Source organism: Sardina pilchardus, chromosome 5, assembly GCF_963854185.1.
Source record: "Sardina pilchardus chromosome 5, fSarPil1.1, whole genome shotgun sequence".
Classification (NCBI taxonomy): domain Eukaryota; kingdom Metazoa; phylum Chordata; class Actinopteri; order Clupeiformes; family Clupeidae; genus Sardina; species Sardina pilchardus.
Window position 1 is genome coordinate 1,464,053 of NC_084998.1, and position 25,000 is coordinate 1,489,052.

Below are 25,000 nucleotides of genomic sequence, written 5' to 3' on the forward strand. Positions count from 1 at the left end.
TGGTGAGCGATGTTATGGTGTTAATATGGAGCATCTAGTGATGGTGAGCGATGTTATGGTGTTAATATGGAGCATCTAGTGATGGTGAGCGATGTTATGGTGTTAATATGGAGCATCTAGTGATGGTGAGCGGTGTTATGGTGTTAATATGGAGCCTCTAGTGATGGTGAGGGGTGTTATGGTGTTAATATGGAGCATCTAGTGATGGTGAGCGATGTTATGGTGTTAATATGGAGCCTCTAGTGATGGTGAGGGGTGTTATGGTGTTAATATGGAGCATCTAGTGATGGTGAGCGGTGTTATGGTGTTAATATGGAGCCTCTAGTGATGGTGAGGGGTGTTATGGTGTTAATATGGAGCATCTAGTGATGGTGAGCGATGTTATGGTGTTAATATGGAGTCTCTAGTGATGGTGAGCGATGTTATGGTGTTAATATGGAGTCTCTAGTGATGGTGAGTGGCCTTAATATGGAGCCTCTAGTGATGGTGAGGGGCCTTAAAGAGGAACTATGCAGGATTGGCGATTTCATCTCTGGTTTCGGTTTCGTTGTTCGTTTTCGCTCGTTTTATGCTTGCATTTTCTCTGCAGAGCTTCCCCGACAGCTTTAGCGTGTATATTTATACATGTATAGGCTATATTTAAATATATAAATTGCAAGCGTGGTTCTTCGTCTCAGACTTCCAGATGTAAACAAAGAGCGATCGTCTCCTGCAGAAAGTTGCATAGGGCCTCTTTAACGTGGAGCCTCTAGTGATGGCGAGGGGCCTTAATGTGGAGCATCTAGTGATGGTGAACGATCCCTTGAACAGCAAAGTCTGTCAAACATGAACTATGTCCAGATGAGAAGGTTCTGAGCCTGACTAGATTAAAGTTGTTGTGCCTGACTCTCTCTCTGTACATTAAAGGAGTTGTGCTTGACTCTGTAGATTAAAGGTGTTGTGCCTGACTAGATTAAAGGTGTTGTGTCTGACTCTGTAGATTAAAGGTGTTGTGCCTGACTCTGTAGATTAAAGGTGTTGTGCCTGACTCTCTCTCTGTAGATTAAAGGTGTTGTGCCTGACTCTGTAGATTAAAGGTGTTGTGCCTGACACTGTAGATTAAAGGTGTTGTGTCTGACTCTGTAGATTAAAGGAGTTGTGCCTGACTCTGTAGATTAAAGGCGTTGTGCATGACTCTCTCTGTTGTGCCTGAATTTGAATTAAAGGTGTTGTGCCTGAGTCTGTAGATTAAAGGTGTTGTAACTGACTCTCTCTCTGTAGATTAAAGGTGTTGTGCCTGACTCTGTAGATTAAAGGTGTTGTGCCTGACTCTGTAGATTAAAGGTGTTGTGCCTGACTCTGTAGATTAAAGGTGTTGTGCCTGACTCTGTAGATTAAAGGTGTTGTGCCTGACTCTGTAGATTAAAGGTGTTGTGCCTGACTCTGTAGATTAAAGGTGTTGTACATGACTCTGTAGATTAAAGGTGTTGTACATGACTCTGTAGATTAAAGGTGTTGTACATGACTCTGTAGATTAAAGGTGTTGTACATGACTCTGTAGATTAAAGGTGTTGTGCCTGACTCAGTAGATTAAAGGTGTTGTACATGACTCTGTAGATTAAAGGTGTTGTGCCTGAGTCTCTCTCTGACCTCTGACCCCTAGCATGAGGTGAGGAAGCTGTGTGAGGACCGCGTCCGCTATCTGAAGAGTGTGCAAGCGCAGGCCGACGCTGACGACCAGAAGAGCACAGCTGCTGCATGCGCTGACCAGTGAGTAGCCGCTGCTGTCCTGCCGCTGTGGCGGTCAGACCCTCCTGCAGTCCCCTCCATACTCCTGCACGCCTGCAGTCCTCTCCCCTAAATCAGCCCCCTCCTGCACTCCATCAGTTCATACTCCTGCACTCCTGCAGTTCATACTCCTGCACTCCTCTCCTTAATCAGTTCATACTCCTGCACTCCTCTCCTTAATCAGTTCATACTCCTGCACTCCTCTCCTACATCAGTTCATACTCCTGCACTCCTCTCCTACATCAGTTCATACTCCTGCACTCCTCTCTCCTACATCAGTTCATACTCTGCACTCCTCTCTCCTACATCAGTTCATACTCTGCACTCCTCTCTCCTACATCAGTTCATACTCCTGCACTCCTCTCCTCCTGCACTCCTCTCTCCTTCATCAGTTCATACTCCTGCAGTCCTCTCCTACATCAGTTCATACTCCTGCACTCCTCCTCTCTCCTTCATCAGTTCATACTTCTGCACTCCTCCTCTCTCCTTCATCAGTTCATACTCCTGCACTCCTCCTCTCTCCTTCATCAGTTCATACTCCTGCACTCCTCTCCTTCATCAGTTCATACTCCTGCAGTCCGTCTGTCTGCACTCCTCTCTCCTACATCACTTCATCCTCCTGCACTCCTCTCTCATCTTTCTCTCTTCCCATTTCAGCCCGAGTCCAGCTGAGAGGGAGGCTGCCTACAAGGACTGGTTAACCGCTGTGAAGGTACACACCACACACCACACACACGCACACACACGCGCACACACACACACACACAAATCTTTCCTATAAGGACTGGTTAACGGCTGTAAAGGTTCCTATAAGGACCAGAGCTGCGCAGGTCAAATCCTCATGGGTGCAGCGCGTAACTGTGCCGTGTGTCCTCATGCTTGTGTGGTCGTGTGGTGTGTAGTATTAGAATAGAATAGAATAGAATAGAATAGAATAAATACGTGTGGTATTCCCTACAGTGCTGGGAGGAGTCCTTGTTCCGTACGTCAGATAAGCTACTGGGTGACTTCATTTCCTTCGGGATAAATAGTCTCCCTCTCTCTCTCTCTCTTTTTCTCTCCTCATCCCTCTCTCTCCATCCCTCTCTCTTTCTCTCTCCTCATCCCTCTCTCTCCCTCCCTCCCTCCCTCTCTCTCTCTCTCTCTCTCTCTCTCTCTCCATCCCTCCCTCTCTCCCTCTCTCTCTCTCTTTCTCTCTCCTCATCCCTCTCTCTCCATCCCTCCCTCTCTCCATCCCTCTCTCTCTCTCTCTCCTCAGGTCTTTCTTCAGACCCATCCTCCTCGTCATGTGCTGGCCTCCCTGCACGTGTTGGCCCATCAGCAGGCCGGCCCGGAGGAGGCCCTCTCTGGACGCAGGTGCGCACCTACCTGGGGAGTGACCGGTCAGGTGTTGCGTGTGTGGGGAGTGACCGGTCAGGTGCTGAGTGTGTGGGGAGTGACCGGTCAGGTGCTGAGTGTGTGGGGAGTGACCGGTCAGGTGTGGGGAGTGACCGGTCAGGTGCTGAGTGTGTGGGGAGTGACCGGTCAGGTGTGGGGAGTGACCGGTCAGGTGCTGAGTGTGTGGGGAGTGACCGGTCAGGTGCTGAGTGTGTGGGGAGTGACCGGTCAGGTGCTGAGTGTGTGGGGAGTGACCGGTCAGGTGCTTAGTGTGTGGGGAGTGACCGGTCAGGTGCTTAGTGTGTGGGGAGTGACCGGTCAGGTGCTTAGTGTGCGGGGAGTGTCAGGTGCTGCATGTGTGGGGAGTGACTGGTCAGGTGCTGAGTGTGTGGGGAGTGACCGGTCAGGTGCTGAGTGTGTGGGGACTGGGAGTGACCGGTCAGGTGCTTAGTGTGTGGGGAGTGTCAGGTCAGGTGCTTAGTGTGTGGGGATTGACCGGTCAGGTGCTTAGTGTGTGGGGAGTGACTGGTCAGGTGCTTAGTGTGTGGGGAGTGACCGGTACTGAGTGTGTGGGGAGTGACCGGTCAGGTGCTTAGTGTGCGGCGAGTGTCAGGTCAGGTGCTGCATGTGTGGGGAGTGACCGGTGCTGATTCCGCAGGTCCCCAGAGGAACAGAACACAGAGGAGAACCGACCGTCACTCAAGACTCTGTTTCAGGTTGGACTGTTCTTCGTGTGTGTGTGTGTGTGTGTGTTATTGTGTGTGCGTGTGTTTGTTATTGTGTGTGTGTTTGTTATAGGGGTGGCACGGTTTTTGAAAAATGCTCCGAACCGTGCGGTTCGCATGTCACGGTTCGGAGTGTGTTTTCGTCGTACGGTCCTACGGTTCAGGCTAGTTATGGCATGCGCAATTGATTCCCATATGTGACGACGTGTTTCCCTTACGTGCGAGAGTAGGAGTATGGAATTTTGAGTGCTGCGCGCAAGGTTTTAGAAATGGCAAGTGCGAGAGATCATCCCTATAACTTGGTCAAACTGATGCACCTGACCCTGCTCGGGTGGAAGCATGTTCTTCCGCAACTGTAGACTATGTGTGTAACTTTACCAAACAGTAGAAGTAAATTCATTCTCCTTGGCCCGCTCTCGTGCGCGCTCAATGGACAATCGTGAACGCAATGACGCACAGAAGACGATTAGCTAAATTACTGTTAAAAACGGTTAGCATCATTAGAAGGCTATGTTGCAGACTTGATAAAAACTCTTGCATTCAAGTTGACTGACCATCTCAATACCAATGTTTTCAACTCCAAGGCTTAAATAAAAAGGGCCTGTCCCAAGGAGAAAAAGTATTAGCTTACCTTGAAACTAAAACACATGTGGGGAAACTGAACAGTCCAACCAGTAGAGTATGATGAGCTTAGCCTGCTACTTTGTTTACAATATTTTGAGGCTTCAGCCAGACAGCTGAATTTAAGAGGTGGAGTTATAATGAATAGTAGGCTATAATCTGCATAAAGCTTGCTGTTAAGAATATCAGACATGTCAGTATATAGAATGTATAAATATTTACATAATGTGTGTGTGTTTCAAATAAAGACAAGCTTTACATCTTGTTAAAAAATCATTCACACTATATGAAAGGAGAGCGATAAAAAGGCGATGGCAATGAAACATATGGGTGGACGACCTACATTTTGTGCTGGTGCACCATCCCTGCCAAATAAATGAAAAGATTGTTGAAATCATCAATGTCTTCCCTCTTGCTTTATCAAAATCTCAACTGAAGCTTAAAGTTTCCTCAGACAATAATGTGCTTTATGTGAAGTCAAATTCAGTTTGTGCATTATTACATGATAACTATTCTCTAAATACTCTAGCCTAATTGTGGATGATTACTGTAAGCTATATGCTGAAATATGTTTCTGGAGTGTTAAAGAGTAAAATAAAAAATAACAATAAGAACCGTACCGAACCGAAAACCGTGATACGAACCGAACCGTAGATTTTGTGAACCGTGCCACCCCTAGTTTGTTATTGTATGTATGTGTGTGTGTTAGGGATGTTAACCGGTGACTGTTTGACCGATGGTTGACCGTATCCACGTTAGCCGATCAAAGTTGTCGCTAGTCGGTTAAAAAAAAAAAACGATCTCTAAATTAGGCTATTATTATAGACAGTGGACTAAACGCTACTACAGCTAGCCATCTCATTCCAAGGTCTTTTTTTGCGTGAAGTTAACAAATTATCCCTCACACTCAATTTGTAATAACTCGCCTGCTTGTAGGCTACTTAATAAACCAATAAAAACATTCGCACGCATGCCTTGGCCGGTGCGTCTTTTGCAATCTGGAGGTGCCCGTTTTATCCATTGGGTTTTATCGTGTTGCAGCAACTTTCCGCATAAGATGGGCTTAGATTTGGAAACACATTACATCTACATTTCAGGAAGGGTCAGCAATGGTAACAGATAAGGTAATGATGATCATCTTTCTTTATTATTGTTAGTAGGCCTACTTCCTCAAACTATAGGCGTCTCCTCGGAGCTGTTGTTTTCTTAAGTGAGCCGCGGCAATTTCAGTTTCAAATGAGCTTCTAACGCTAGACAAACGCCTTTATTTGCAACGCGATCACCTTGTACCCAAACCATTTCGAAACGAAGGAGCCATTTGTCCTCCACTTATTTACAAGCTCCTTGGTTTGCGGGACTCATGTTTCGCGCTCTAGGGGATTTTAAAAACAGTGACGTGAGTGAAAGTGCGGGGGTGAGCGGGGGACAGAGAGATGCGACAGAGTTGCATAACTGCGTGGCTGTTATTTCAAATAGCGTAATTTAAACGAATCGGTTAACCGGTTTCAACCGGCTAATGAGGCTCGGTGGTCGGTCAAGAAAATTAGTAGTTTTCGCCATCCCTAGTGTGTGTGTGTGTGTGTGTTTGCTATTGTATGTGTGTGTGTATATGATATTGTGTGTATGCCAGTCTGTATATTGTGTGTGTTTTTTTAAGCGTTTAATGTTGAAATGCGTGTGCAGTTGGCCTGGGTGGAGGCTGAGGAGTGTGTGGTGGAACTGACCCGCACACGCTGCAGGACTCAGGAGCTCCGGAACGACATCAGAGTGCTGCTCAACGAGGAGACCATGCTGGAGGACCAAGACCAGCTCAAGCAGTACGAGCACACACACACACACCACCATACACACACCAGCATACACACACACACACACACACACACACCATGCTGCTGGAGGAGCAGGACCAGCTCAAGCAGTACGAGCACACACACACACACACACACACACACACACACACACACACACACACACACACACACACACACACACACACACACACACACACACACACACACACACACACACACACACACACCAGCACACATACACACACACACACACACACACACACCACCATACACACACCACCATACACACACCATGCTGCTGGAGGAGCAGGACCAGCTCAAGCAGTACGCGCACACACACACACACACACACACACACACACACACACACACACACACACTCACACCAGCATACACACACACACACTCACACCACCATACACACACACACACACACACACACACACACACACACACACCAGCATACACACATACACACTAGGGGTGGCACGGTTCACAAAATCTACGGTTCGGTTCGTATCACGGTTTAGGGTCACGGTTTTCGGTTCGGTACGGTTCTTATTGTTATTTTTTATTTTACTCTTTAACACTCCAGAAACATATTTCAGCATATAGCTTACAGTAATCATCCACAATTAGGCTAGAGTATTTAGAGAATAGTTATCATGTAATAATGCACAAACTGAATTTGACTTCACATAAAGCACATTATTGTCTGAGGAAACTTTAAGCTTCAGTTGAGATTTTGATAAAGCAAGAGGGAAGACATTGATGATTTCAACAATCTTTTCATTTATTTGGCAGGGATGGTGCACCAGCACAAAATGTAGGTCGTCCACCCATATGTTTCATTGCCATCGCCTTTTTATCGCTCTCCTTTCATATAGTGTGAATGATTTTTTAACAAGATGTAAAGCTTGTCTTTATTTGAAACACACACACACATTATGTAAATATTTATACATTCTATATACTGACATGTCTGATATTCTTAACAGCAAGCTTTATGCAGATTATAGCCTACTATTCATTATAACTCCACCTCTTAAATTCAGCTGTCTGGCTGAAGCCTCAAAATATTGTAAACAAAGTAGCAGGCTAAGCTCATCATACTCTACTGGTTGGACTGTTCAGTTTCCCCACATGTGTTTTAGTTTCAAGGTAAGCTAATACTTTTTCTCCTTGGGACAGGCCCTTTTTATTTAAGCCTTGGAGTTGAAAACATTGGTATTGAGATGGTCAGTCAACTTGAATGCAAGAGTTTTTATCAAGTCTGCAACATAGCCTTCTAATGATGCTAACCGTTTTTAACAGTAATTTAGCTAATCGTCTTCTGTGCGTCATTGCGTTCGCGATTGTCCATTGAGCGCGCACGAGAGCGGGCCAAGGAGAATGAATTTACTTCTACTGTTTGGTAAAGTTGCACGCATAGTCTACAGTTGCGGAAGAACATGCTTCCACCCGAGCAGGGTCAGGTGCATCAGTTTGACCACGCTAGGGATGATCTCTCGCACTTGCCATTTCTAAAACCTTGCGCGCAGCACTCAAAACTCCATACTCCTACTCTCGCACGTAAGGGAAACACGTCGTCACATATGGGAATCAATTGCGCATGCCATAACTAGCCTGAACCGTAGGACCGTACGACGAAAACACACTCCGAACCGTGACATGAGAACCGCACGGTTCGGAGCATTTTTCAAAAACCGTGCCACCCCTAATACACACACACACACACACACACACACACACACCACCATACACACACACACACACCACACACACACACACACACACACACCACCATACACACACACACACACCACACACACACACACACACACACACCACCATACACACACACACACACACACACACACACACACACACACACACACACACACACACCAGCATACACACATACACACACACACACACACACACACACTCACACCACCATACACATACCATGCTGCTGGAGGACCAGGACCAGCTCAAGCAGTACGCGCACACACACACACACCACCATACACACACCAGCATGCACACACACACACACACACACACACACACACACACACACACACACACACACACACACACCAGCATACACACACTCACACACACACACACACCATGCTGCTGGAGGACCAGGACCAGCTCAAGCAGTACACACACACACATACACACACACCACCATACACACACACTCATACCACCACACACACACACACACACACACACTAGGGCTTTGACTTTTGGCCAAAAATCATATTCGAAGTTCGTTTGTTTATTAATATCAAACTTCGAATGTATTCGAATATTTGTTAATAATATTTTGACCATTTTTACGCTATTGAAAAACACGCAGCATTCATTAAGCTGAATTTCCTTTCCGTGCTCTCCCTCCGTCTCTCTGTCACTCATGCGTCTGTGTCTCTCTCTCACACACACACGCATTCACACACACACACACACACACACACACACACACGTACACAGCCCCTCCACTCCGTGCACACCGCGTCTGTCTCCATGAAAACAATATCCCTGGAAGCTTGATTGCACCAACATAACGCTGCTCGGGTGGAGGCACTATGCATAGGACTTTACCAAACAGTATTTAAGTAGCCTAAACTCATTCTCCATGGCCCGCTTTCTCTCGTCCTCCCTCGTGCGCGCTCAATGGACACCCGTCCCTCGACATGCATCCTATCATTCACAATCGTGAAAGCAATGACGCATAGAAGACAACAAGCTAAATTATCCGGTTAGCATGATTAGCATGCTGCACAGATTAAATCTCTTGCATTCAAGTTGACTGACCATCTCAATACCAATGTCTTCCATCTCCAAGACTTAAAAGGGCCTGTCCCAATGAGGAAGTTACTATTAGCTTACCTTGAAACTTACACACACGTGGGGAAACTGAATAGGCTAGTCAAACCACTCGCTAACCTCACCTACAGAGCCCAGATGACTAGTAATAGCCTTGCTAATGAGCTCATGATTCACGACTTTACCAGATGTGAGAATTCCGCTGAATCTGAAAACAACGTTTGCATGCAAACACATGTAGCCTACAAAAGAATAATGCTCATAACAGGTTCGAATATTAAGAGCTGCCTAAAATTCGTTCGAATATCATATATTTTTCAAAAAATCGAATTATATTCGAATAACGAAGTTCGGAGTCAAAGCCCTAACACACACACACACCACCAGGCATGAAAGGCATGAAAACTCCTCACCTTTCGGCGGAATTCGCCGTTTTGAACAAAAAATAGGTGACTTACACGATTCGTGCAGATCCGATGAGAAAATATTTAGGGGGGGGGGGGGGTCAAGGTGAATTGAATTTACAACTGAGTTTAAAAATCAGGCGCAGACGCTAACACATCTTGAGGTGTTTTCAGAGCCGCATTTAAAACGTGTCTGATCAGCAACGGATGCGTGAATGTAGCCCCTATGCGTTTAATAAACATTGGAAGCTGATTGTTGACAAAGATGCAACACGAACAGAACGCGCACGCCAAGTAGGCTATAGCCTCCCTGTTGTGAGCGCAGATGCGTCTGAGATGTCAGATGAAATAGTGATCCTAGGAGAGATGCCGAGGGATTTCACAGGTGGGCTAGTTGAAACTTCAACTTCTATTAGAAAAAGACGCTGAGATTAGTAGCAATGTAGCATAGTTGCACTCTTCTCACCTTTTTCACCCCTGACCCGTTTTCATGCCTGGTAGTATATGTGTAATATATGTGTGTGTGTGTGTGTCCACAGCGCTTTGCTGAGCCGGCGGCTGCAGTGTGTGTGCCGGGCGGTGGAGAGGATGAGTGGTGTGTGTGTGTGTGTGTAATATATGTGTAATATATGTGTGTGTGTGTGTGTCCACAGCGCTTTGCTGAGCCGGCGGCTGCAGTGTGTGTGCCGGGCGGTGGAGAGGATGAGTGTTGTGTGTGTGTGTGTGTGTGTGTGTGTGTGTAATATATGTGTGTGTGTGTGTGTCCACAGCGCTGCGCTGAGCCGGCGGCTGCAGTGTGTGTGTGTGTGTGTGTGTGTGTGTGTGTGTGTGTGTGTGTGTGTAATATATGTGTGTGTGTGTGTCCACAGCGCTGCGCTGAGCCGGCGGCTGCAGTGTGTGTGCCGGGCGGTGGAGAGGATGAGTGGTGTGTAGTGTGTGTGTGTGTGTGTGTGTAATATATGTGTGTGTGTGTCCACAGCGCTGCGCTGAGCCGGCGGCTGCAGTGTGTGTGCCGGGCGGCCGAGAGGCGCAGCGTCCAGGAGCAGTGTGTCCACATGGAGGCCCAGACCCGGCTGACCGAGCGCCACACACACACCCTCCGCCAGCAGCACAGCAGCATCATGGGACTCCGCAGGGCCGTGGTGAGACCACACACACACACACACACACACACACACACCCTGCACCAGCAGCACAGCAGCATCATGGGACTCCGCAGGGCCGTGGTGAGACCACACACACACACACACACACACACACACTCCGCCAGCAGCACAGCAGCATCATGGGACTCCGCAGGGCCGTGGTGAGACCACACACACACACACACACACACACACACACACACACACACACACACACACACACACACACACACACACCCTGCGCCAGCAGCACAGCAGCATCATGGGACTCCGCCGGGCCGTGGTGAGACCACACACACACACACACACACACACACACACACACACACACACACACACACACACCCTGCGTGAGCAGCATCATGGGACTCCGCCCTTCATCCGTATGGAAACAGCACTTCAGCTCACTCAAACGCATGTGCAGGAAAATGCCTCATCAGTGAAGATGTTTTAAAAATGCCTCATCAGTGAAGATGTTTTAAAAATGCCTCATCAGTGAAGATGTTTAAAAATGCCTCATCAGTGAAGATGTTTTAAAAATGCCTCATCAGTGAAGATGTTTTAAAATGCCTCATCAGTGAAGATGTTTTAAAATGTCCAGGGGTGTCTGTGAGGATGAGAACAACAGACATTTTTAGAAATTATGTAGTGAAAAGAACCAACAACAAGGTAGCAGGCTGGGCCCTAGTGTCTTACATCCATGTATGTTTTAATGGCATTAATTAGAAACAGTCCCAGAAACGGACTCCCATGGTCCTCTCCGACCGTTCAGACTCCGAGCATCTCTTGAGCATCTCTTTGGTGTCCTAGGTAACCAGGCAGAAGAATGTCCAAGACCTCATCACCGGGATCTCCATTACACAGAGGGAGCTGGTCCACATGCGCGCTGAGGTACTGAATACACACGCACACACTACTGAATACACACACACACACTTCTGAATACACACACACACACTACTGAATTATGAATACACACGCACACACTACTGAATACACACGCACACACTACTGAATACACACGCACACACTACTGAATACACACACACACACTACTGAATACACACACACACACTACTGAATACTGAATACACACTCACACTGAGTACACCCTCACACGGTACTGAATACACACGCATGCGGTACTGAATACTGAATACACACTCACACACTACTGAATACACACAGTACTGAATACACACGCACACACTACTGAATACACACGCACACGGTACTGAATACACACTCACACTACTGAATACACACTCACACTACTGAATACACACTCACACTACTGAATGCACAAGCACGCACACTACTCAATACTGAATACACACTCACACACTACTGAATACTGAATACACACTCACACACTACTGAGTACACCCTCACACGGTACTGAATACTGAATACTGAATACACACACACACACTACTGAAGTACACCCTCACACGGTACTGAATACTGAATACACACGCACACTCTACTGAATACACACTCACACTGTACTGAATACACACGCACACACTACTGAATACACACGCACACACTACTGAATACACACGCACACTCTACTGAATACACACTCACACTGTACTGAATACACACTCACACTCTACTGAATACACATGCACACTCTACTGAATACACCCTCACACGGTACTGAATACTGAATACACACTCACACGGTACTGAATACACACGCACAAACTTCTGAATACACACTCACACTCTACTGAATACACACGCACACTGTACTGAATACAGAATACACACGCACACACTACTGAATACACACGCACACTCTACTGAATACATAATACACACGCACACACTACTGAATACACATGCACACTCTACTGAATACACACGCACACGGTACTGAATACACACTACTGAATACCGAATACACACTCACACACTACTGAATACTGAATACACACTCACACACTACTGAATAATGAATACACGCTCAAACACTACTGAATACACACTCACACACTACTGAATACACACCCACACACTACTGAATACACAGAGAAGTGTGTGTGTGTGTGTGTGTGCAGATCAGGCAGTTCCTGGGATCCAGCCTGCTCCCCCTGTATGAGCTGATCTCTCTCTCTCTCGTGTGTGTGTGTGCGCGCAGATCAGGCAGTTCCTGAGTTCCAGCCTGCTGCCCCTGTATGAGCAGATCGTGGAGCTCACTGGCGCCCTCTGCAGTCAGGTGCTGGTGGAGGCGCGGCAGTTTGGGAGTGTGCCGATGACCGCCCTGGACTGCAGGGAACTCAGCGGGTAGGTCTATGACTTGCATGTTATTGAGATCTGAGATGTGTCTTGTTCTTATGAGTTGAGATCTGTGTGAAATGTGTCTTGTTCTTATGAGTTGATCTGTGTGAGATGTGTCTTGTTCTTATGAGTTGAGATCTGGTGAGATGTGTCTTGTTCTTGTGAGTTGATATCTGGTGAGATGTGTCCTGTTGTCATGAGTGGGATGTGCTTGTGTCCTGTTATGAGTGGGATGTGCTTATGAGTGGGATGTGCTTGTGTCCTGTTATGAGTGGGATGTGCTTGTGTCCTGTTATGAGTGGGATGTGCTTGTGTCCTGTTCTTATGAGTGGGATGTGCTTGTGTCCGCCCCTCAGAGGTCAGAAGGTTCCTGCCTGCCAACTCTCCATTTATCGGATCAACACTCCACGATTCCTGAAGCTGTGCAGCAGTCTGGGTTTCCCACTGTACAAGGTGGGGTACAGCAGCACCTCATAGCACCCTACACGCACGCACACACACGCACACGCACACGCACACGCACACACACACACACACACACACACACACACACACACTGCCATGCTAACCCCGGTAGCTGCTGTGTGTAGGAGCAGTGTGGGCTGGGCTCAGAGGCAGCGTGCAGGTCCTAGATCACTCTGCTTCTGCCCTCTGCTTCACTACTCTCATGAGGTCTCCTGTGATGCTCACAACTGCTGCAGCATTTTCATCTGGTGATTTCATTCTCACGCTGTCAGGTCAGAACAATAATAATGGCTTTGGGAAGAACTGCACGGAAAGATGTCAGAGTGGTCCAAAACACAACATTTGACCGCCAAATGAGTTGAGCACGTTTTGTTGTTGGAGTTGCCTACTGTATATCTATCGCTGTGGTCTCATGAGCACAGGCCCATCGCTGTGCTCTCAGCTCATTGACACTGTATAGAAAATATGGCATGAGAATGAGCACCCCTGTTCTAGCCTATATAATGTGTGTGATGTAATGTGTGTGATGTAATGTGTGTGATGTAATGTGTGTGATGTACTCCTATGGTAATGTGTATGCTGTACTTGGTCATCAGTAGCCATAGGTTGGTGTGCTTGGCGTTCTGGTTTGACCGTTGGGGAGCCTGAGCCCTGAAGAGGATGAGAACCGGTTCTGCGAGGGTTCTGCGGTTCTGGAGGCTCATGTTCTGTTTGTGTTCCAGAACCCAGCGGAGCTCCTGAGCCACGTGGTTCTCCAGCGCGTAGAGCTGCGTCGCCGTAGAAACGCCCTCCTGCTCCTCTCCTCCTCCACGGCAGCCGTACGCAAAGCCATCGCCCAGCTGCCCGCGCCCGACACCCAGGGTAACAGCACACCACATCACACCACACCACAGCAGCAGCAGCAGCGCCTCTTGGACCCTCATATCGGGCTCGATCTTCTCTCATTGGTGTTCTCTTCTCTTCTCTCTCATTGGTGTTCTCTTCTCTTCTCTCTCATTGGTGTTCTCTTCTCTCTCATTGGTGTTCTCTTCTCTTCTCTCTCATTGGTGTTCTCTTCTCTCTCATTGGTGTTCTCTTCTCTCTCATTGGTGTTCTCTTCTCTCTCATTGGTGTTCTCTTCTCTTCTCTCTCATTGGTGTTCTCTTCTCTCTCATTGGTGTTCTCTTCTCTCATTGGTGTTCTCTTCTCTCATTGGTGTTCTCTTCTCTTCTCTCATTGGTGTTCTCTTCTCTCTCATTGGTGTTCTCTTCTCTCATTGGTGTTCTCTACTCTTCTCTCTCATTGGTGTTCTCTTCTCTCATTGGTGTTCTCTTCTCTTCTCTCATTGGTGTTCTCTTCTCTCTCATTGGTGTTCTCTTCTCTCTCATTGGTGTTCTCTTCTCTTCTCTCTCATTGGTGTTCTCTTCTCTTCTCTCATTGGTGTTCTCTTCTCTCTCATTGGTGTTCTCTTCTCTTCTCTCTCATTGGTGTTCTCTTCTCTTCTCTCTCATTGGTGTTCTCTTCTCTCATTGGTGTTCTCTTCTCTCATTGGTGTTCTCTTCTCTCTCATTGGTGTTCTCTTCTCTTCTCTCTCATTGGTGTTCTCTTCTCTTCTCTCTCATTGGTGTTCTCTTCTCTCATTGGTGTTCTCTTCTCTCTCATTGGTGTTCTCTTCTCTCATTGGTGTTCTCTTCTCTCATTGGTGTTCTCTTCTCTCTCATTGGTGTTCTCTTCTCTTCTCTCTCATTGGTGTTCTCTTCTCTCATTGGTGTTCTCTTCTCTTCTCTCTCATTGGTGTTCTCTTCTCTCATTGGTGTTCTCTTCTCTCATTGGTGTTCTCTTCTCTCTCATTGGTGTTCTCTTCTCTCTCATTGGTGTTCTCTTCTCTTCTCTCATTGGTGTTCTCTTCTCTTCTCTCTCATTGGTGTTCTCTTCTCTCTCATTGGTGTTCTCTTCTCTCTCATTGGTGTTCTCTTCTCTTCTCTCTCATTGGTGTTCTCTTCTCTTCTCTCTCATTGGTGTTCTCTTCTCTTCTCTCTCATTGGTGTTCTCTTCTCTCTCATTGGTGTTCTCTTCTCTTCTCTCATTGGTGTTCTCTTCTCTTCTCTCTCATTGGTGTTCTCTTCTCTCTCATTGGTGTTCTCTTCTCTTCTCTCTCATTGGTGTTCTCTTCTCTTCTCTCTCATTGGTGTTCTCTTCTCTGTGTCACTTCTCTGATTCAGCCTTTGTGGAAAGGGTGCATTCTGTTTCTCTCTCTTCCTCTCTCTTCCTCTCTCCCTCCCTTCCTCTCTCTTCCTCTCTCTTCCTCTCTCCCTCCCTTCCTCTCTCTTCCTCTCTCTTCCTCTCTCCCTCCCTTCCTCTCTCTTCCTCTCTCTTCCTCTCTCTTCCTCTCTCTTCCTCTCTTCCTCCCTCTGTTCATTGATGCTGTGTCTCACTGTGTCTCACTGTGTGTGTGTGTGTGTTGCAGCCCTGATGGAGAGGGTGCGCAGTGTGGACGATGACCTGCAGAGGGTGCTGTTGCCCCGCGCCACTGAGGCCCTGCAGCACTGCAACAAGGGCCTGGACAGCTGCGGCCAAGTCAGGACAGCCATCACACACTGGTGCGCCACACACACACACACACACACACACACACACACACACACACACACACACACACTGTGGCCCTGCAGCACTGCAACAAGGGCCTGAACAGCTGCCATCACACACTGGTGCACCGTACACACACACACACACACACACACACGCACTACCTGGGGGGGTTCACTGGTGTGGTGTACACACACACACTCAGCCTGAGGGGATTCAGTGTGTGTGGTTTAGTAATAAACCTGCTTAAAGAGATATTGTACCATGTGGGGAATTAAGCTCATTTTCTACCTCCCCTAGAGCAAAATAATTGACTCTTGCCTTTCCTCTGCAGCACCTGAAAATAGTCCCCGTACAAATTGTTTGTTGCCTATGGGGACTATTTTCAGGTGCTGCGTGATCTCACTGTGTCTACGGTACGCTCGCAACATTCCTTGATTATTACGGCAGAATGAAGTTTGATTAAGCTGCCTCTTCTGAGGTGAGCAAGTAGTTTGGCGATCTGTCTGCTTATCATAAACATTCTGTTCAGCCATTTGTGTGGCCGAGACAAAGGGTCAAGAGAAGGTGTGACGTAAAGAAAATCTCTCAGATCCAACTGTTGGCTCTTCCTGATGTGTGCCGATCCAGCTGATGGCTCTTCCTGATGTGACGTAAATCAGCATGTGTGTGTGTGTGTCAGATCCAGCTGATGGCTCTTCCTGATGTGTGTGTGCAGGTGGGAGCAGCCGGCCCAGTTTGCGCTGCCGGACGAGTGTGTGGAGGGGAAGAGCTTCCTGCAGTGGCTCTACCGCTGGAAGAGGGCCACCAAGAAGCATGACGTCTAAAAGCAACACGTACACAGCGACGGCCAACGCAGTCTAAACGTTCCATATAGCAACACGTACACAGCGATGGCCAACGCAGTCTAAACGTTCCATATAGCAACACGTACACAGCGATGGCCGACGCAGTCTAAACGTTCCATATAGCAACACGTACACAGCGATGGCCGACGCAGTCTAAACGTTCCATATAGCAACACGTACACAGCGATGGCGGACGCAGTCTAAACGTGCCATATAGCAACACGTACACAGCGATGGCCGACGCAGTCTAAACGTGCCATATAGCAACACGTACACAGCGATGGCCGACGCAGTCTAAACGTGCCATATAGCAACACGTACACAGCGATGGCCGACGCAGTCTAAACGTGCCATATAGCAACACGTACACAGCGATGGCTGACATGTGTGTCTACATTTGTATGAAGCAGCACGTGCTGCAGTGATGCTAGCCAATAGGGCGGTCATGTAGCACGTGCTGCAGTGATGCTAGCCAATAGGGCGGTCATGTAGCACGTGCTGCAGTGATGCTAGCCAATAGGGCGGTCATGTAGCACGTGCTGCAGTGATGCTAGCCAATAGGGCGGTCATGTAGCATGTGCTGCAGTGATGCTAGCCAATAGGGCGGTCATGTAGCATGTGCTGCAGTGATGCTAGCCAATAGGGCGGTCATGTAGCACGATGTCCGCCGTGTCCACTACACGTGAAATCTGCTGATCTAGTTTAGAGACGATGATCTAGTTTAGAGACGATGATCTAGTTTAGAGACGATGATCTAGTCTAGAGACGATGATCTAGTTTAGAGACGATGATCTGTCTGTGACTGACACCAGCTTCTGTGGCTAGATACAGATGGCACCGTGGCAATGCCAAGACTTGTCAAAACATGCCTGTGCTGTTTTAAACTGTATGCTAAATGTACTATTGCTTGATCTATATATAAAACATGCCTGTACTGTTTTAAACTGTATGCTAAATGTGCTATTGCTTGATCTATATATAAAACATGCCTGTGCTGTTTTAAACTGTATGCTAAATGTGCTATTGCTTGATCTATATATAAAACATGCCTGTACTGTTTTAAACTGTATGCTAAATGTGCTATTGCTTGATCTATATATAAAACATGCCTGTGCTGTTTTAAACTGTATGCTAAATGTGCTATTGCTTGATCTATATATAAAACATGCCTGTACTGTTTTAAACTGTATGCTAAATGTAGTATTGCTTGATGTAGAAAATAACAGCCTTGCCCAGATTAACACTTTAATACAAAGTCTTTGCTTAAAGGATGCTTGTCATTTTAGTCATTGTACAGTACATTGAAATAAACATATCTGAAATTATGCAATAACATTGTTTTTAACGTCTTGAATCTTTCAAAATTATTTTTATTGGTTTCAGCTTTAACGTCTTGAATCTTAAAATATTTACACATATTATTTACACATAAACAGCATTAATTTCTGCATATGAGTCTCTGCACTTCCACGCCTGTAGGGGGAGACCATCTATTTTCATAGATGTATTCCTGTCAAACTCAAACCATAGACACATGCGCAAGGCTTCCAAGTGAGTAGTGTGAAACTAGCGACAGTAAAGAAAAATCCAATATGGCCGCCATTCGCGAATCTTTCAAAATAAAAGTCAGAACATATTCATTGCTTTTTCAATTCATGAGGACGACAATTATTAATTTAAAACTGTATTGCGTTACCAAAGGAAGGTAAAGTTAGAAAATAATTAAATAAGACATTTAAATCGAAAATACACCTTAGAATGTTATTTAGAATGTATTTTTGAATGTGCCTTATCTACCTTATTGCCTAGTGTTCAATTAAAACTGTGAAGCTGATAAAACTATAACGTTGTGCTTATTTAAAAGGTGGGTTTATAACATGCACTATAATATTGCAGAAATCTATAGGCTACCAATTCTGCCTTTGTGGGTACCTTTGTGGGTACCAGGTCAAACTAAGTGTGTAGTGAGTCACATAATGGCCTGCCATTGACACACAGCTGTTGAACTTCAAATTGTGTGGCTGTGAAAACAATAAGTTGTGCATATATAAAAGGGGGGTGTAATGGAATCCTTAGAAGGTCTACTTTCAGAAAATATATAGATGTTTATACCCAATTCGCCTTTGTGGGTACCAGGACATACTAAGCGTGTACCGAGTCACATACTAAGCGTTACTTTGACACACAGCTGTTGAACTTCAAATTGTGTGGCTGTGAAAACAATAAGTTGTGCATATGTAAAAGGGGGGTGAAATGGAATCCTTAAAAGGTCTACTTTCAGAAAATATATAGATGTTTATACCGAATTCGCCTTTGTGGGTACCAGGCCATACTAAGCGTGTACCGAGTCACATACTAAGCGTTACTTTGACACACAGCTGTTGAACTTCAATTTGTGTGGCTGTGAAAACAATAAGTTGTGCACATATAAAAGGGGGGTGAAATGGAATCCTTAGAAGGTCTACTTTCAGAAAATATATAGATGTTTATACAGAATTCACCTTTGTGGGTACCAGGCCATACCAAAGGTGTACCGAGTCACATAATAGGCCTGCCATTGACATACACTGTTGAACTTCAAATTGTGTGGCTGTGAAAACAATAAGTTGTGCATATATAAAAGGGGGGTGTAATGGAATCCTTAGAAGGTCTACTTTCAGAAAATATATAGTTGTTTATACCGAATTCGCCTTTGTGGGTACCAGGCCATACCAAGGGTGTACTGAGTCACATAATAAGCCTGCCATTGACACACAGCTGTTGAACTTCAAATTGTGTGGCTGTGAAAACAATAAGTTGTGCATATGTAAAAGGGGGGTGAAATGGAATCCTTAGAAGGTCTACTTTCAGAAAATATATAGATGTTTATACCGAATTCGCCTTTGTGGGTACCAGGCCGTACCAAAGGTGTACCGAGTCACATACTAAGCGTTACTTTGACACACAGCTGTTGAACTTCAAATTGTGTGGCTGTGAAAACAATAAGTTGTGCATATATAAAAGGGGGGTGAAATGGAATCCTTAGAAGGTCTACTTTCAGAAAATATATAGATGTTTATACCGAATTCGCCTTTGTGGGTACCAGGCCATACTAAGCGTGTACCGAGTCACATAATAGGCCTGCCATTGTTGAACTTCAAATTGTGTGGCTGTGAAAACAATAAGTTGTGCACATATAAAAGGGGGGTGAAATGGAATCCTTAGAAGGTCTACTTTCAGAAGATATATAGATGTTTATACCGAATTCGCCTTTGTGGGTACCAGGCCATACCAAAGGTGTACCGAGTCACATAATATAGGCCTGCCATTGACATACACTGTTGAACTTCAAATTGTGTGGCTGTGAAAACAATAAGTTGTGCATATATAAAAGGGGGGTGAAATGGAATCCTTAGAAGGTCTACTTTCAGAAAATATATAGATGTTTATACCGAATTCGCCTTTGTGGGCACCAGGCCATACCAAAGGTGTACCGAGTCACATAATATAGGCCTGCCATTGACATACACTGTTGAACTTCAAATTGTGTGGCTGTGAAAACAATAAGTTGTGCATATATAAAAGGGGGGTGAAATGGAATCCTTAGAAGGTCTACTTTCAGAAAATATATAGATGTTTATACCGAATTCGCCTTTGTGGGTACCAGGCCATACTAAGCGTGTACCGAGTCACATAATAGGCCTGCCATTGACATACACTGTTGAACTTCAAATTGTGTGGCTGTGAAAACAATAAGTTGTGCACATATAAAAGGGGGGTGAAATGGAATCCTTAGAAGGTCTACTTTCAGAAAATATATAGATGTTTATACCGAATTCGCCTTTGTGGGTACCAGGCCATACCAAAGGTGTACCGAGTCACATAATATAGGCCTGCCATTGACATACACTGTTGAACTTCAAATTGTGTGGCTGTGAAAACAATAAGTTGTGCATATATAAAAGGGGGGTGAAATGGAATCCTTAGAAGGTCTACTTTCAGAAAATATATAGATGTTTATACCGAATTCGCCTTTGTGGGTACCAGGCCATACTAAGCGTGTACCGAGTCACATAATAGGCCTGCCATTGACATACACTGTTGAACTTCAAATTGTGTGGCTGTGAAAACAATAAGTTGTGCACATATAAAAGGGGGGTGAAATGGAATCCTTAGAAGGTCTACTTTCAGAAAATATATAGATGTTTATACCGAATTCGCCTTTGTGGGTACCAGGCCATACCAAAGGTGTACCGAGTCACATAATATAGGCCTGCCATTGACATACACTGTTGAACTTCAAATTGTGTGGCTGTGAAAACAATAAGTTGTGCATATATAAAAGGGGGGTGAAATGGAATCCTTAGAAGGTCTACTTTCAGAAAATATATAGTGGTTTATACCGAATTCGCCTTTGTGGGTACCAGGCCATACCAAAGGTGTACCGAGTCACATAATATAGGCCTGCCATTGACATACACTGTTGAACTTCAAATTGTGTGGCTGTGAAAACAATAAGTTGTGCATATATAAAAGGGGGGTGAAATGGAATCCTTAGAAGGTCTACTTTCAGAAAATATATAGATGTTTATACCGAATTCGCCTTTGTGGGTACCAGGCCATACTAAGCGTGTACCGAGTCACATAATAGGCCTGCCATTGACATACACTGTTGAACTTCAAATTGTGTGGCTGTGAAAACAATAAGTTGTGCACACATAAAAGGGGGGTGAAATGGAATCCTTAGAAGGTCTACTTTCAGAAAATATATAGATGTTTATACCGAATTCGCCTTTGTGGGTACCAGGCCATACCAAAGGTGTACCGAGTCACATAATATAGGCCTGCCATTGACATACACTGTTGAACTTCAAATTGTGTGGCTGTGAAAACAATAAGTTGTGCATATATAAAAGGGGGGTGAAATGGAATCCTTAGAAGGTCTACTTTCAGAAAATATATAGATGTTTATACCGAATTCGCCTTTGTGGGTACTAGGCCATACTAAGCGTGTACCGAGTCACATAATAGGCCTGCCATTGACATACACTGTTGAACTTCAAATTGTGTGGCTGTGAAAACAATAAGTTGTGCACATATAAAAGGGGGGTGAAATGGAATCCTTAGAAGGTCTACTTTCAGAAAATATATAGATGTTTATACCGAATTCGCCTTTGTGGGTACCAGGCCATACCAAAGGTGTACCGAGTCACATAATATAGGCCTGCCATTGACATACACTGTTGAACTTCAAATTGTGTGGCTGTGAAAACAATAAGTTGTGCATATATAAAAGGGGGGTGAAATGGAATCCTTAGAAGGTCTACTTTCAGAAAATATATAGTTGTTTATACCGAATTCGCCTTTGTGGGTACCAGGCCATACCAAGGGTGTACCGAGTCACATAATAAGCCTGCCATTGACACACAGCTGTTGAACTTCAAATTGTGTGGCTGTGAAAACAATAAGTTGTGCATATGTAAAAGGGGGGTGAAATGGAATCCTTAGAAGGTCTACTTTCAGAAAATATATAGATGTTTATACCGAATTCGCCTTTGTGGGTACCAGGCCATACTAAGCGTGTACCGAGTCACATACAAAGCGTTACTTTGACACACAGCTGTTGAACTTCAATTTGTGTGGCTATGAAAACAATAAGTTGTGCATATGTAAAAGGGGGGTGAAATAGAATCCTTAGAAGGTCTACTTTCAGAAAATATATAGATGTTTATACCGAATTCGCCTTTGTGGGTACCAGGCCATACCAAAGGTGTACCGAGTCACATACTAAGCGTTACTTTGACACACAGCTGTTGAACTTCAAATTGTGTGGCTGTGAAAACAATAAGTTGTGCATATATAAAAGGGGGGTGAAATAGAATCCTTAGAAGGTCTACTTTCAGAAAATATATAGATGTTTATACCGAATTCGCCTTTGTGGGTACCAGGCCATACCAAAGGTGTACCGAGTCACATACTAAGCGTTACTTTGACACACAGCTGTTGAACTTCAAATTGTGTGGCTGTGAAAACAATAAGTTGTGCATATATAAAAGGGGGGTGAAATGGAATCCTTAGAAGGTCTACTTTCAGAAAATATATAGATGTTTATACCGAATTCGCCTTTGTGGGTACCAGGCCATACTAAGCGTGTACCGAGTCACATAATAGGCCTGCCATTGACATACACTGTTGAACTTCAAATTGTGTGGCTGTGAAAACAATAAGTTGTGCACATATAAAAGGGGGGTGAAATGGAATCCTTAGAAGGTCTACTTTCAGAAGATATATAGATGTTTATACCGAATTCGCCTTTGTGGGTACCAGGCCATACCAAAGGTGTACCGAGTCACATAATATAGGCCTGCCATTGACATACACTGTTGAACTTCAAATTGTGTGGCTGTGAAAACAATAAGTTGTGCATATATAAAAGGGGGGTGAAATGGAATCCTTAGAAGGTCTACTTTCAGAAAATATATAGATGTTTATACCGAATTCGCCTTTGTGGGCACCAGGCCATACCAAAGGTGTACCGAGTCACATAATATAGGCCTGCCATTGACATACACTGTTGAACTTCAAATTGTGTGGCTGTGAAAACAATAAGTTGTGCATATATAAAAGGGGGGTGAAATGGAATCCTTAGAAGGTCTACTTTCAGAAAATATATAGATGTTTATACCGAATTCGCCTTTGTGGGTACCAGGCCATACTAAGCGTGTACCGAGTCACATAATAGGCCTGCCATTGACATACACTGTTGAACTTCAAATTGTGTGGCTGTGAAAACAATAAGTTGTGCACATATAAAAGGGGGGTGAAATGGAATCCTTAGAAGGTCTACTTTCAGAAAATATATAGATGTTTATACCGAATTCGCCTTTGTGGGTACCAGGCCATACCAAAGGTGTACCGAGTCACATAATATAGGCCTGCCATTGACATACACTGTTGAACTTCAAATTGTGTGGCTGTGAAAACAATAAGTTGTGCATATATAAAAGGGGGGTGAAATGGAATCCTTAGAAGGTCTACTTTCAGAAAATATATAGATGTTTATACCGAATTCGCCTTTGTGGGTACCAGGCCATACTAAGCGTGTACCGAGTCACATAATAGGCCTGCCATTGACATACACTGTTGAACTTCAAATTGTGTGGCTGTGAAAACAATAAGTTGTGCACATATAAAAGGGGGGTGAAATGGAATCCTTAGAAGGTCTACTTTCAGAAAATATATAGATGTTTATACCGAATTCGCCTTTGTGGGTACCAGGCCATACCAAAGGTGTACCGAGTCACATAATATAGGCCTGCCATTGACATACACTGTTGAACTTCAAATTGTGTGGCTGTGAAAACAATAAGTTGTGCATATATAAAAGGGGGGTGAAATGGAATCCTTAGAAGGTCTACTTTCAGAAAATATATAGTGGTTTATACCGAATTCGCCTTTGTGGGTACCAGGCCATACCAAAGGTGTACCGAGTCACATAATATAGGCCTGCCATTGACATACACTGTTGAACTTCAAATTGTGTGGCTGTGAAAACAATAAGTTGTGCATATATAAAAGGGGGGTGAAATGGAATCCTTAGAAGGTCTACTTTCAGAAAATATATAGATGTTTATACCGAATTCGCCTTTGTGGGTACCAGGCCATACTAAGCGTGTACCGAGTCACATAATAGGCCTGCCATTGACATACACTGTTGAACTTCAAATTGTGTGGCTGTGAAAACAATAAGTTGTGCACACATAAAAGGGGGGTGAAATGGAATCCTTAGAAGGTCTACTTTCAGAAAATATATAGATGTTTATACCGAATTCGCCTTTGTGGGTACCAGGCCATACCAAAGGTGTACCGAGTCACATAATATAGGCCTGCCATTGACATACACTGTTGAACTTCAAATTGTGTGGCTGTGAAAACAATAAGTTGTGCATATATAAAAGGGGGGTGAAATGGAATCCTTAGAAGGTCTACTTTCAGAAAATATATAGATGTTTATACCGAATTCGCCTTTGTGGGTACTAGGCCATACTAAGCGTGTACCGAGTCACATAATAGGCCTGCCATTGACATACACTGTTGAACTTCAAATTGTGTGGCTGTGAAAACAATAAGTTGTGCACATATAAAAGGGGGGTGAAATGGAATCCT

At 44.9% G+C, this 25,000-nt stretch overlaps 2 protein-coding genes across 3 annotated transcripts in view; both read left to right on the forward strand.

Moving 5' to 3' along the window:
• The window catches only part of haus5 (HAUS augmin-like complex, subunit 5), a 21,122-nt gene extending 2,934 nt beyond the window's left edge, over positions 1 to 18,188 (forward strand). Inside the window, exons 8-19 of the mRNA XM_062535927.1 lie at positions 1,643 to 1,749; positions 2,425 to 2,479; positions 3,026 to 3,123; positions 3,803 to 3,860; positions 6,174 to 6,307; positions 10,523 to 10,685; positions 11,499 to 11,579; positions 12,835 to 12,980; positions 13,331 to 13,427; positions 14,162 to 14,300; positions 15,886 to 16,018; positions 16,726 to 18,188. Of these exons, the coding sequence (XP_062391911.1) occupies positions 1,643 to 1,749; positions 2,425 to 2,479; positions 3,026 to 3,123; positions 3,803 to 3,860; positions 6,174 to 6,307; positions 10,523 to 10,685; positions 11,499 to 11,579; positions 12,835 to 12,980; positions 13,331 to 13,427; positions 14,162 to 14,300; positions 15,886 to 16,018; positions 16,726 to 16,834 (1,320 nt within the window). The 3' untranslated portion in view covers positions 16,835 to 18,188. The remainder of the gene's footprint in view (positions 1 to 1,642; positions 1,750 to 2,424; positions 2,480 to 3,025; positions 3,124 to 3,802; positions 3,861 to 6,173; positions 6,308 to 10,522; positions 10,686 to 11,498; positions 11,580 to 12,834; positions 12,981 to 13,330; positions 13,428 to 14,161; positions 14,301 to 15,885; positions 16,019 to 16,725) is intronic.
• Positions 18,189 to 18,342: 154 nt separating this feature from the next.
• ovca2 (OVCA2 serine hydrolase domain containing) overlaps positions 18,343 to 25,000 on the forward strand; it is a 15,931-nt gene continuing 9,273 nt past the window's right edge. For both annotated transcript variants that reach the window (XM_062535526.1, XM_062535527.1), the window contains exon 1: positions 18,343 to 18,399. The gene's annotated coding sequence lies outside the window, so the exon portion shown is untranslated. The remainder of the gene's footprint in view (positions 18,400 to 25,000) is intronic.